The sequence below is a fragment of the Sinocyclocheilus grahami genome, unplaced genomic scaffold (assembly GCF_001515645.1).
Source record: "Sinocyclocheilus grahami isolate Dianchi unplaced genomic scaffold, SAMN03320097.WGS_v1.1 scaffold340.1, whole genome shotgun sequence".
Lineage (NCBI taxonomy): Eukaryota > Metazoa > Chordata > Actinopteri > Cypriniformes > Cyprinidae > Sinocyclocheilus > Sinocyclocheilus grahami.
Window position 1 is genome coordinate 703,894 of NW_015505519.1, and position 14,157 is coordinate 718,050.

Below are 14,157 nucleotides of genomic sequence, written 5' to 3' on the forward strand. Positions count from 1 at the left end.
ATGTTTCCACATGCTTTTCACTGTCAGTTATAATATAGTGTGATCAGTAACATGGAGTTGACAGCTCAGGTGACAGGCTCAAAAAAAAAAAAATGCATGTGCAACTTTAATGGTAAAATAAATTTGCATGCTAACGTCATTCATCAGAGCTTCTTGGTCCATCCCGATTTAAACTCTCTCTGCTTCCTCTATCCCATGATTCCCTCCCATAGCCGAGGATGCCTTCCTGTCTGCCATCATTAACTACACCAACAGCTCAACGGTGCATTTCAAGCTGTCTCCCACCTATGTGCTGTACATGACCTGCCGCTATGTCATGTCCAGCCAATACCGGCCCGACATCAGCCCCTCTGAGCGAACACACAAAGTCATCGCCATTGTCAACAAGATGGTGAGCATGATGGAAGGAGTTATCCAGGTGGGTGTTGGCCATTTTTACTAGAATAATCTTCTGATAGCAGTTATTGATCTGAATTATTTTTTACAGTGGAAATTGTGACTTTATTATATTTTAAAACTGTATTATTTATACTTTAGACATATCGCTGTAGCTCTGATGTAGAGATTTGTCTGTGAAGTTACATTATACATGCTTTTGTAGTTGTAGTGTTAAAGCTTGTTTCACTCTGCTTTCATCGATTCAGGTCATTGCCTCAGCAAACAGTGCTTAAACTACTGCACTCAGTGTTTCCCCTGTGTTTATTTGTGTGTGGATGACTGTACGTGTGTGTGTGTGTGTGTGTGTGTGTCTCTGTACCTACCTTGTTTTACCTGATTCATGCACCATATTTTCCCAGCAGCGCTTGGTTCAACAGCTTCCGATTGTCACCAAGTTGCCATATTGATATGTAAAATTAGAACGAGTTTTTTCTCTCGCGATACAAGATTTTCTTGTTGCTTCTGAAAGAAGAAGTGTTTGTATGTACATTAATGTTTAAAGGTTTGGGGTCGGAAAGATTTTTTTTTAAGAATAAGAAGTTTCTTATTCTCATCAAGGCTGCATTTATTTGATCAAAAATACAATAAAACAATCTTACTGTGAAATATTATTATAATTCTAAATTTCAGTTTTCTATTAGAGTATGTTTTAAAATGTAATTTAATGGCAAAAGCCATTACTACAGTCTTCAGAAATCCTTCAGAATTAATATGCAGATTTGCTGCTTGAAACCATTATTATTATCAGTGTTGAAAGCTTTTGTGTTTAAGCCATTTGATACCTTTTTTCAAGATTCTTTGATGAATAGAAAGTTCAAAATCTTTTGTAACATTACAAATGTCTTTACTGTCAATTTTGATCGATTTAATGCACCCTTGCTGAATAAAAGTGTTCAGTTCCTTATTTACTTTCTTGTAAATATCATGAACGAGACTGATTATCAGTGCATGAAACTCAGTGAATCATGAATCACACTCACTGATAATGATTACAAATTATGGGCAGACACAAATTCTACAGAACAGTGAAATCGCTCACAGTAACATGAACGAAGAGTCGTTGCTCATTTGCATAAAGTTAAACTTTTTTTTCTCGACTGTCAAGTCACTGCATACGGCCTCATTGGATCGCCAATGTTCACTTCTATCATTTGCTCACCACAAATAACTATGTAAACGCCTCTTTACAGTTCAGAAATGAGGTCCACATGCTCTCTGTTTATTTACCTTATTTGGTCAGCGCCTGCGGGTTTTGAGTGGCCCACCCAGGGCAAACTGAAAATCCAGCACTCTCCTACCTTCACTGCTGATACTGCGACTATTCTTGTTTGTATGTGTTCCTTCACTGGCATTTTGCACATTTCGTTTTTCTCCCTTAATAACAAATTTGTCCATTCTGATGCTCAATTTTACCGAACTAATGGTTGCTGATGACTATTTGAATTGAATTCTGCCAAAGTGCGTGCTTGTAAGTGTTCGTTAAATGCGTAACGTTAGTTACGTGAGTGCAGGTCTGCTCATGTCTGAAAATAATATATGAAAAACAAAATTATTTTACATAACAAAAACGTTATAGCTTATATTTGTTTAGTACATTTTTAAATTAATGTTAAAACTGAAAGTTATTTTTTTGTGTGTTCAGCATGGTGGGCCGCAGGTTGAGAACCACTGCTTTAGTTCAGCATCTAAAATGAGAAAACAGACTGTCGTTTATATAAATGGATACAATCTGTCTCTTTAAAAAAAATAAAAACACAGCATTAGTGTCATAATCCATTTAAATGTTGATTTTCTTTTTCTGAATTTTTGGTAAATCCAAAATCTTAAGCCTCACATCACATGTTTAAGGACCTAAACGTAGAAAACAAGAAACATAATCTCAGAAAGAGAGGGAATTAATTTAAGGCTTGGCAGCAAGACATTAGGATATTTGGAATTTAGATTTTTTTTTTTTGTTATTTGAAGTGTCTTTTTATCTACTCAGATCAAAATGTTTAGTAGTAAGTTTGTCATTAGTCAAATCCTGATTGTTAACATCAGTAGTTTTAAAATCATAGTTTTCCCTTAAAACAAAAATAACCATCATTTGCTGCTTGTTATTGCTAGTTATTATAGACACAAGTTATTATTTTTTTTACCTTTCATGATTTCACTAGCACATTTGCACTTTTGTTCAAAAGATTTTTAAATATGTTTGAAAGTAGTCTCTTACCAAGACTGCATTATTTGATGAAAAATACAGTAAAATAGTAATATTATTAGAATTTAACAGAACTGCTTTATATTATAATATCGTAATATATTATTGTGATGCAAAGCTGAATATTCAGCATCATGAAGCTCCAGTCTTGTCACATGATCCTACAGAAATAATTTGAATATGCTGATATGGTGTTTAAGAAATATTTCTTATTGAAGTTAAAAAAGAGCATTTATCTAGTGGCCTGTAAATGTCATCCTTGGCATCACAGAAAAGCAGCTGTATCTTTACACTGCAGCATTAATTATAAAATGGAGTAAAATTGCTCTAGATGACTCTGACGTCCCGTACGGCAGTGAGTGCGAGATGATGATGATGATGATGTGACCTGTCCTGTGTGAGTGTGAATGTCTGTGTTTACATGCCTGTGAATTCTGTCCATGCCATGGCTGTTGTTGACAGTCTCTCTCTCTGTCCTGTCGGATGTCTGTCCCCCACCCCCTCTTCCCCCACACCTACTATCTCTACAGGAGATTGCTGAAGGTGATCAGGTAGGAATTCGCACTGTTAGGGAGGCGTCTCATTCTTCCTGTTTCTCTCTCTCTCTCTCTCTCTCTCTCTCTCTCTCTCTCTGTTCTATCTTTCGGCTTGGCTCCGTCTTCCATGCCTCTTTTATCCCCCCATAACAGAAAGCAAACAACCCAAGCCAGCTAAGTAATCCCTCCTCCTACAGCTGGACGCAATCTGTTCATAACCCCTCATTACGACTCAACCTGGACCATGTGATACTAAAAAAAAAAAAACTCTGATTGCGGCATCTTCCATTGTTGACCTCTGCTTACTGCACTTCAGTGTGGATGAGAGACTACCCCATGTTCTTTTGCTTTGTTTGGAAACTTTTAATTTCCTTTTCATTTGACTTCATGTCTGTGGTTAACGTCATTGTTCTTATGGATGCGTCCTGTGGCCAGTATGACGTATTCGGGAGGGTCGGGCGGGGGGTTGCTGTCGTCGTCACGTGGGATAGGCGTGTGCAGGTATACACAGAGGTCCGGTAGTTCTGGACCGTGTGTATCCCTACTCTGTGTTGCAGGGATGTGGGATCCAGAGCAACCAGTCACCGCAGCTTCCCAGTCAGTCGTGCCTAGCTTGAGCTAACTCTAACATGTGAATGATTTCTACTCTGTCTGGACGCGGTGACTGGTTGTTGGAGGCTGGGAGGGTTGGACAGAGGCACATGTCTATCCCGGGAGTGCTACTCAGTGCTTCTCATGGCTGTAACTCTTTTCTTTGTAGTTTGTACGTCGGATTGTTTTGCTTTAGCTGTGTGTAACGGCCCATCTCTGTGCATTACAGAAACAGAAGAACATCGCCGGGGCTCTGGCCTTCTGGATGGCTAACGCCTCAGAGCTGCTGAACTTCATCAAACAGGACAAGGATCTGAGTCGCATCACGCTAGATGCACAGGATGTCCTTGCTCACCTGGTTCAGATGGCTTTTAAGTGAGTGTTTGCATGCACATGCATATTTACCAGTGGTGGGAGTAAGTCACACATGTGCAAGTTGCAAGTAAGGGTGCTTTCACACTAGCACTTTTGGTGCGCACCCGGGTTCAATTGACGTCAGAGTTTGGTTCGTTTGGATAATGTGAACGCTGTCTTCCGAACTCGGGTGCGCACACACGAACCGTACCCGAGTCCGCTTAAAAAGGGTGGTCTGGGGTACGGTTCATGTGAACTCCGGTACGGTCGGGTTCGCTGCTGATGTGAACACAATCGTACCAAATCACGTAAGTGAACCGATATTAATGACGTATTATTTGATAAAAATGTGTGTTTGTGTGCGTTTCACTCACTTTTCTGACGAGCGTGACTGACAGAGAGCTGTAGCAGACAGAGAGCTGTATATCTAATTTCTGTTCGCCTTCAGCGTTCTTTAGAGCATTTCCAGTACATTCGTAAGACAGACGTAAGTGCCGTTATGTACCGAAGCTTTGTACACAAAACGAACGGTTTAAAAAAGAAAATATATAAAAGAGCAGAGAGCAATGTTATGCATTTGCCGCCTTCTCCTGCGCCGTCGTTACTAAGCAACGGGGTAAACGGCTGCTGGCTTGATGATGCAAACGAACCGCGGTTCGGACCCAAATAAAATAATATGAACTCAGTCCAGCGGGGGAGGGGGGAGCAATCGAACTCTGGTTCAAAGCACCCTAAGTCTCATGTCTTAACCTTCAAGTCTCAAGCAAGTCCAAGTCAATTTTTATGAGAATCAAGCAAGTCAAGTCACTGCTTTTGTCAAGCATTTCAAGTCAAGTCGTAGCTTGAGCCAAGCAAGTCACTGTCAAGTCATACACATTTTTGATGATTTAACTGAATGTATATATTAAAATAACTTAAAACTACAGTAGTTATGGACTATGGGAGTTTTATTTGCAACAACAACAAAAATTTGAAATATGCATTTATACTCAAAAAGTGTAAATACAATAAAAGTTGTTAATACAATAAAAATCTAAAATAAATAAAAATTAAACTACATAGCCTAAGATGTAAATGTAACTGAAATTAGTCCAACATAAAAGCATGAAAAGTATTTAGGTATAGCTGTTTCAATATGCCTCAAACATTGAAGAAAACCATGAAAAAGTATTAAACAATTCAAGTAAAATGGTTTCTGTGCCACCAAATTGCATTCTTCAAACAGGCATCACCTTTATGGGACATGAACACATCCTTAAGTTAGATCATTCCTTTTTAACAAAAGAATAACAACAACAAGAAAAAATATTAATTGAATCACTCAACCCTTGCACCTGTTTATAATGTACATTATTAATGTGTTTGTGTGTGTGTGAGAGAGAGAGAGGTTATTTGAGTGAGTGTGTTTTATTAATATTTGTGTGTGCATGCGTATGAGTGTGCATGGTTGTGCTTGCAAGTTTTGAGGGTTTTTTTGTTGTTGTTTTTTGTATGCATGGTTGGGTTCGCAACTGTATGATTTTTTTTCTTTTATGCATCCCCATAAACTATCCATAGGCTTTTCACTCAAAGTCTAACACTGAAGACCAATTATTAGACACTGTACTGTACACATGCATATACTAAGTGCTACTGTCAAAAAAAGCTGACATTTCATTATAAACAGTGAATAACCATTTATAATGCATTCCACTTGCAAAAAAATAAATTTGATTGTGCTCACAAACTGTATTTTAATGCAGCCAAATTCTCAATAAAACTGTTTTCACTGGTATATTTTTCTGTTTCTGTTGTAAGACAACGGGATGAATATGAAATCGAGACTGAAATGCGGCCCATTAAGACTACCAGCTCTCCGTTAGATGTTAATCTGCACAAAAATCCTGATTCATAATCACGATGTCGTCTAATGAAATCAAATACACATAAGATAAAGACAATGGCTGTGCTGTGATTTCGGCTATATTTGCATGTAAAATAGAGAAGTGACAGAATATCTTGTTTAACCTAAAGCGCTGCTACTCTCAGCCACTCGCTGAACAGAGCAGACGCAGAGAGAGAGATGTGCGTGCTGGGAAAGCAAGACCTCGCGCTTGTGCGGCAGTACCGACGAGTCTCAGAAGCTAAATAAGGTTTGTCCAAGAAGTCGCTAGGTTGGCAATACTGTGCACACTCTGCTTGCCTGCTGCGTCACTTGGTTAGGTTGCGGTGCGTTCAAAAACAAACCGATATTTATTGAATGAAAGACCAGTTATTTCGAGTCATTTAACTCAAGTCCGAGTCAAGTCTCAAGTCATGAATATCAAGTCAACGTCAAGTCTTTTATGAATATTTGTCAAGCAAGTCCTAAAATTTGCGACTTAAGTCTGACTCGAGTCAAGTCATGTGACTCGAGTCCCCCACCTCTGATATTTACACTAAACATTACCTATACTTCAAAACCTAGTGAGCTGAGATCTTATGCAGCATATTTCATATTAAAATATAATTTATAGTGCGGGGCAATGATTAATTCTATGTATGTATGTATGTGAATTAGTGCTCTGCATTTAACCCATCCAAAGTGCACACACACAGCAGTGAACACACACCCGGAGCAGTGGGCAGCCATTTATGCTGCGGCGCCCGGGGAGCAGTGGGGGTTCGGTGCCTCAGTCGTGGTATTCAAGGTGGAAGAGAGCGCTGTACATTCACTCCCCCCACCTACAATCCCTGCCGGTACAAGACTCGAACCCGCAACCTTTGGGTTACGAGTCCGACTCTCTAACCGTTAGGCCACGACTTCCCCCCTTGCTAAACCAAGTAGTGTATATAGAGTAAATAAAATGTTCAATTAAAAACAAAAAACATGTTTGTTATATAAAATGTTATAAAATAAATATGTATGTATTTAAATTAAATGCAAATTTGACCTTTAAATATTAAATTCTAGCTAAATTTCAGGGCTATTTACATATCATGTGAAAACAATCCATTTAATCGTAATTGGTCAATTACAAAAGTGATTTGTAAAATAAGTTCATACTGTGTTTCTGTAACCATTATCAGGCGGTAGGATGTGCTGAATGTAAGGAATGTTCTGGGTCTGGCTTGTACTGGCTGAGCTGTAGTTTGGGTGTATGAGAGAGAGTTACGGTCCTGGGGCCGGTTTTCAGCACAAACAATGTGGTCGGACGTCGGAGCGCCTCCGTTTCCTTTAAGCACTCGAATGACCAGCTGAAACAACTGCGCTTTTGTGCAGGTCGTGCGGTTTGTGAAGCGGCCAGGTCTCAGATTTACTGTGGGATTCTTCAGGAAGTTCCTTTAGGCCCTTGATGGCGGATATATGGACGCTAAATAATGTGTGTTCCTGCAGATACCTGGTGCACTGCTTGCAGTCGGATCTGAATAACTACATGCCAGCTTTCCTGGAAGATCCCGATGAACAGAACCCACAGAGGCCCAAGATAGGTGAGCAGAGACCCAGTCCCATGTTTTCAGATGCAAGTCACCTTTATTTATATAGTGCTTTATATAAAACAGTATAAAGAGCAGCTTTAGGTTATAAACTGATAAAGGAATAAACAAATTCTGCCATGTAAAGCTGCTCTAAGGCAATGGTGTCATTATTCAGCTCAAGTCAGTTCAGTATTGCTTTAGTTCAGTTTAGTAACTGTGCAAGATTCATCAACAGATGCAGTTTTCCGTCTATCATGTATAAAGATGAGTAGATTAGTGGATTTTGTTAAAGGACAAAAGTTAGAATCACAATTGAAAGAGTTATATGGGACCACCTAGTGGTGGTTTTGAAACTAAACAGCAGATATATTCTACCCAAAGTTCTATTCTACCCTTTACAGGAACTTACAACATCTTAATTTCTTTGTTGTCTTGGGCATTGTAGAATTTTAAGTAGTCTTAACAAGACAAGTCTATTTCAACTAAATGACTTGGACAAATGGACAAACATGCCCTCTTGACTAAAGCAGTATCAACATATTAAGCAACACAGAAATATGCTGAAATGAACCAGAACCATGCAAAACATCTTAAGCAATTTAGCAGTGCTTTTAGTTCTCTAGAAGAGTGTTTCCTAACTCCTTTGACAAGGAACAATGTGATGCACATCAGGGACCACCCACAAAAAGAAAAAAAAAACATGCGTTCAAGGAGAATATTAAAAAAACATGTATTTTAAATGTTTTTCAACCTTTTGTATTAATATCTGTTCCAGCTAATAGGGCTAGTTCTCAACATTGCACCATTATAATTGCAAGTAAAATAAATAAAGGAATTGATGGTATTGTTTATATTGCATTAAAGGCCCTGACTTTCCACTTTTCCACAGAGGACGTTCTGCACACGCTAACGGGCGCCATGTCTCTTCTGCGGCGGTGCCGTGTCAATGCGGCCCTCACCATTCAGCTTTTTTCGCAGCTCTTCCACTTCATCAACATGTGGCTCTTTAACAAGCTGGTGACGGAGGCTGACTCAGGCCTGTGCTCGCACTACTGGGGCGCCATCCTGCGACAGCAGCTCAGCCACATCGAGGCGTGGGCTGAGAAACAGGGTTTAGAGCTGGCCGCAGACTGCCACCTAAGTCGCATAGTCCAGGTACCACATGCAGATATATACACCAATCTTTCACAGAGTTGCATTTATAGTTAAGCTAGAGGCTAAACTAATTATGTTTACTGCACTCTAACCAATCCCTTACAGACACCTTTTAGCAATTTAGTAGTGCTGGGCGGTATACCGGTTCATACAAAATACCATGTTTATTTTTCTTACAATATTAATTTTTAAAATACCGCAATATTTTAAACGACATGCAGCCCTACGTATGTCGTTTAAACAACCTTCGGAACGCAACACTGTTTGAGAGGGGTCTCTTTTCACTGTTGCACTGTGGTGAGAGCACAGCTGTATGTGTTACTAAGTGTGAAAAGTTCCGAAACTGAAGCTTTAGAACTAGTAGAACATTATAACACCGAAGAACTCTTAAAAAAAAAAAAAAAAATGATGTTTGAAATTTGACTTTGCTGTCAAGTGACGAATTGAGAGGGTTTTATTTTTCCCAACAGCAAATTTAGTGCAAACAAACTATATACATATAACTGTATTATTGTAGAAACCTGTGGTGAACATATACAATACTAAAAGACGTCATTATTAGTAGTAGTAGAACTACTAGTGGTAATAGTATGTTTATTAAAATTAAATATTATATATTTTTTTTTATTGACTTTTTCTTATTTGTAATATATACCATTTTAATATAGATTTGTCTGTATAACATGCTAATACATAGACTATATTCTTTCTTGGAGAGACTATGTCTACATAGTACTTCTAGGATGTTTTAGTTTAAACGAAGGTGGCACTTGGCCTGAAATTTTAAAACCCTCTGTCCTAGTTAGATGGACTATAAACCAGTAACTGTCCCCTTGTCTCTCTAGGCAACGACCCTCCTCACCATGGACAAATACTCCGTGCAAGATGTGCAGAACATCAACAACACCTGCTTCAAGCTCAACTCTCTGCAGCTCAACGCTCTGCTGAGCAACTACCACTGCGCTCCTGATGAACCCTACATTCCTCCTGTGAGTGAACTGTCTCATTTTGGCTGTGTAGTCCTGGTCTGATGACACGTGTCCTTTTTGAGATAAACCAAACCAAGTGTTCTGCACTTTCACAGTAGCTCTGCTTATTTCCTCTAACCTCAGGGTTTCTCATAATGTGACCTTCTTGTTTGATGTGAAATATTAAACTTGTTACTGTAAAAGGTGCTGTAACTGATGTTAGCTGTTCTGGAACATCTCCCAGACTAAATTAGATGCACCCCATCTTTCCAAAACTCGCTCTTCAAAGCAAATCAGAGATGGAGGAGAAGAGCAGCAGCATGTCAAGTTTTACTAGAGTTCTTATGTAACATTATGATCATTGTCCCCTTCATGCTCACAGGAGCTGATTGATCACGTGGTGGCTGTGGCCGAGAACACGGCGGACGAACTGGCCCGAAGCGATGGGCGGGAAGTACAGCTTGAAGAGGACCCTGACCTCCAGCTGCCTTTCCTACTGCCCGAGGATGGCTACTCATGCGACGTGGTGCGGAATATTCCCAACGGATTCCAAGAGTTCCTAGAGCCACTTTGCCAGAGAGGTATGGATGATAAACAGAGTGCTGCCATTCTGAATAAGTTTCAGAGCATTTGATGTCAGTTGCGGTGTGCACAATAAGTATCAGGTGGATGGTGAATCAGAGGTTGTTGTCTTTGTTTGTTTAAGGCTGACGTGATGTTAGTGGAATGTGGTTTGTTAAGGTTGTGTTCAGCAGTCTATTTGTTTTTGCAAGAGAGCGAGAGTGTGTTTTTACAGGTGTGTGACAAAGACCGTGAGAGACCAGTGGATTTAAAGTTTTAACGTTTAGTGGATGTGTTCTGATCTGCTCGTTTCCTCTAGGTTTTTGTCGATTGACACCTCATCCACGCTCTCCAGGAACTTGGACCATCTATTTTGAAGGAGCTAATTGCGATAGTCACTTCTCAGCTGACACGTCAGAACTGGTAAGTTTTTATGCCAGATAGATAGATAGATGGATGTATGGGTAGATTTGTAGATGGATTTGTCTTTGAGGGCATCAGAAAACAGAATTTTGCATTTGAATTTGAATTTTTTACATTTTCATTTTTAATATAAAACCCAAATACTAAACAGATATTTGCAAAACGGCACCAGGGAATATTTAATGTCAGTTGATAGAGTGTGTTCTGTCAAGTTAACATTCTCTTATATTCCAACCAACACTAGTTACACCACAGAGGGCAATATTTGACCATAGTGCCCAAGAACTGACTGTAAATGATATCTTTCTCCTTAACCTGAACACACAAAGCCCTTAAATGCTCCTCCTCCCCTGTAATTAGTCTGTTTTTACTGTCTCTCGTATTTTTACATAAGGGATTTTTTTTTTACGTAATGTCATAATCTTGTTTTTAATTTTTTTTACATAATGTCTGTCCGCCCTACAGCAGACAGAGCTGGAGCTCAGAACACATTTAAATACCACAGAAATCTGATGAACGCATCTTGATCGTGTGCCAAACCAACCCACCCACTCCCACATCCCTTTCTTACAGCCATCCCATTTTCTGGATGTACTGTGCATTACCACACATTTTAAAGATAAAAAAATATGTTTATTATCAAGTGATCGCTTGAAGCATCTTTGAAGCTTCAGCAATGAAGCATAGGCCAGAAAAAATGTTGTCCAATAGCAAAATGGGTATTTAGACACTGGTTTTGGTGAATGTTGTAGTTGTGATTCTAGTAGTCTATGCATTCATTAAGATAGCTATGCCAGAAAATCCTTTTCGAAGGAAACATGCTTTAACAAAGCTAAAAAAGCTTGGTCTGTTGCTTTTGTAAACCTTACCAAAGGAACCCAAGGAGTTTCCTTGCATTACCCATCAGTGTTCATAAAGCTCCACTGTGCTTTAAACCAGCTCTGCTCTCACCCCCCAAGCTGTACTCAACAATGCGGACTGGCAGCATAGCTAAAGTTCCCTGTACAATGAATGCATGCCATGTGCACCATTTACGCACTGGGGCTCGCTAAAGGAGAGGCTATGGCACGAAAAGCTGTTCTCTTTCTCCCAGGCCCTGCCTGTGCGTAAGCAAGCCCACTGAGGCCTGATGCACTCTGGAGCCGACGCATGTGGCTTTCATTCTTGACTCGTCTCCAGCGCCCGCCATTTCGCTCTGCGGTCGGCTGTGCTCTGAGAACCAGCAGTGGCAGAACCTCCCTAATTTTCTCTCCTCCTCCTCCTCTTAGCTCAGTTTGCTCTAGGAACGGCCACCAGACGCAGCGTGGACCTATAGCTGAAGTTACAATAGTGACTTTTCCCCCCCAAGTTAAATCACCTGTCTGTTCTCTCTACAGCCAATGCAGAAGGAACCGGAAATTGCGACAGTGACTTTGAAGAAACACAATGGGATGGGCCTCAGTATTGTGGCGGCCAAGGTAAGAACTGATTATTTTATTTCTTTTTCGTGATGTTTATTGTGTAATATTACACCACTTTCAAAGTCTGTGATCATCTTGCATGGATCTGACTGCTGTAGCAGTGATAAAAATTGATCTAGAGAGTAAGTGAATGAAACCCTAAATCCTTGAGGAGGGCATCTGGTTTTGGCATAGAACTAGATCTGATTATTTTGGCACAGTTAATGAGAACAATTTTAACTTTTTGAGGATTGGTTTTTGGTTTCTGATGTTGGTGGGTGCTATATTCTGAGTGGGAAGTAAAGGTGGGGCATGGTTTCCTAGGCTCAGATCATAACAGGGATGTCCTTTCAAGAGGATATGCTTTTGTTTGATTCAGTCACAAGCTGGTCTGTGTGCTTGTCAAACATTCAAATACAAAATGGAGCCATTAGCAAATCTTTCTCTTTCTTTGTCGGACTGAGCGCTGTTCTAGTCTGCTGCTTTCCGCAGTAGGAAATGTCTTCTTGGTCGTCACCCCTTTTACAAAATGCAGTCTTTTATGTTGGAGTTTACAGCACAGTTAATAGGCTAAAATATTAAATGTTTTGCATGACTCCACCAGTTGCGCTTGTCAAGCATAAAAAAGTTTCGATTCGTTTCATTAGTTTCGATGTCAACATTGCAAATGAAGGTTTTGTTTATACTCTAAACTTACTAGTATGACTAATATGCTGTTAGAAAGTGCTTTCAGATCCAACATGGACCAGTTTACAATTTTACTGTGCAAATAAATATTTCTTTCTTTTTCAAATTGGGATTTTTTTTAGTGGGTTATATGGAACAGACAGTTGCAGTTCAGTAGCTTGTGTTTCACCACTTTTGGTGGACTGAAGAGCGTTTTTCCCACCAGATGTGTGTCAGGTTCAGGGACAGAGAAGAGGCAAGCAAGGGAGGTGTAGTGGGAGGAGAAGGGGGTTAACAGGAACTGTTCATTTTCATTGCAAAACCTTCCCTTTACTGCTTCTATTTTCATCTGTGAGTGTCTCCGAGGAAGCATAAAGTTTGGTAGAGGTAGAACAGAGGAAAAGAAGGGAGGGAAGGAGTGAAAAATGGGAGGAGAAGGAAAGGAGGAGTAAAGAAAGGGGTGTAAGGCATGCTCTGGGACAAAGGGGAGGATCTAAAGAGGAGAGGCGGTTTGTACCGGTGTTGAGCTGGGACACAGCTGGGAGCACTGCTAGAACTTCACCTAACTGTTAGTGAGTCGTGGGAGTCGTTTCTCTTACATAACAGTCTGGATGTGGTATTTCCTACTCTGGCTTCAGATATTTGCATATTGTGTTTAGCATGTAGCCTGGGAGTCGCTCCTCAGTAGACCTGCCTGCTTTTGAAAGAGTTGAATAAGTTTTCCTGGACCGCTATTAGTTGATTCCTCAGTTCATTCTCGACTCCGGAGCGCAGCACCATGTGGTTCTCTGTGGTCGGGAGGAAGGAGCCGGTAAGAAACCACTTGACATGGAGTGTGTCTTTTTAATGTGGGAGAGTGAGCAAGTAAACGCTGAGAGATTAATGGTGTGCTAAAAAGTCAGCACGGTGGTTTTAGTTTGTTTGCCATCGGGAATGCACTTTACAGTAAATGTAATGCATTGTTTATCATAAACTACATAAGGCCCAGTGTTCATTAACACTGGTTAACTTTCATTCATAAATTCGCTATTGTTTGTCGTTAATTCAATTTCATTCAACTAATGGTAATTTATACAATAGAAATATTTTAGCATAAGTAAAAATTAACATTAATCAAGATTAGTCAATTCTTTCATATCAGCTTACTAGTTAGTGGTATCAAGATTATTGCAAAATTGAGATCAGCTGATAACTTGAATCAGGAACTCAAATAGTTTTTATGCCCTAATCATGGTACTTTTACTCTATATAAATTCTGGACTTGCACACATTAATTCCAGTGACTGATATCAAGAGTGAGAAAGCAAGGTTTTGGCCAATGTAACCAGAGTGCACAAACATGCAGGTACACATTGTACAGATGGTAAATGTTCTCTACTGGATCTGGC

At 39.8% G+C, this 14,157-nt stretch overlaps 1 protein-coding gene across 1 annotated transcript in view; it reads left to right on the forward strand.

The window, feature by feature from the left end:
- LOC107603070 (afadin-like) overlaps window positions 1-14,157 on the forward strand; it is a 120,327-nt gene that overhangs the window by 78,905 nt on the left and 27,265 nt on the right. The window contains exons 14-22 of the mRNA XM_016295768.1: window positions 213-418; window positions 3,169-3,189; window positions 3,995-4,140; window positions 7,475-7,569; window positions 8,447-8,712; window positions 9,558-9,701; window positions 10,063-10,261; window positions 10,561-10,664; window positions 12,041-12,121. Coding sequence (XP_016151254.1) covers window positions 213-418; window positions 3,169-3,189; window positions 3,995-4,140; window positions 7,475-7,569; window positions 8,447-8,712; window positions 9,558-9,701; window positions 10,063-10,261; window positions 10,561-10,664; window positions 12,041-12,121 — 1,262 coding nt within the window. The remainder of the gene's footprint in view (window positions 1-212; window positions 419-3,168; window positions 3,190-3,994; window positions 4,141-7,474; window positions 7,570-8,446; window positions 8,713-9,557; window positions 9,702-10,062; window positions 10,262-10,560; window positions 10,665-12,040; window positions 12,122-14,157) is intronic.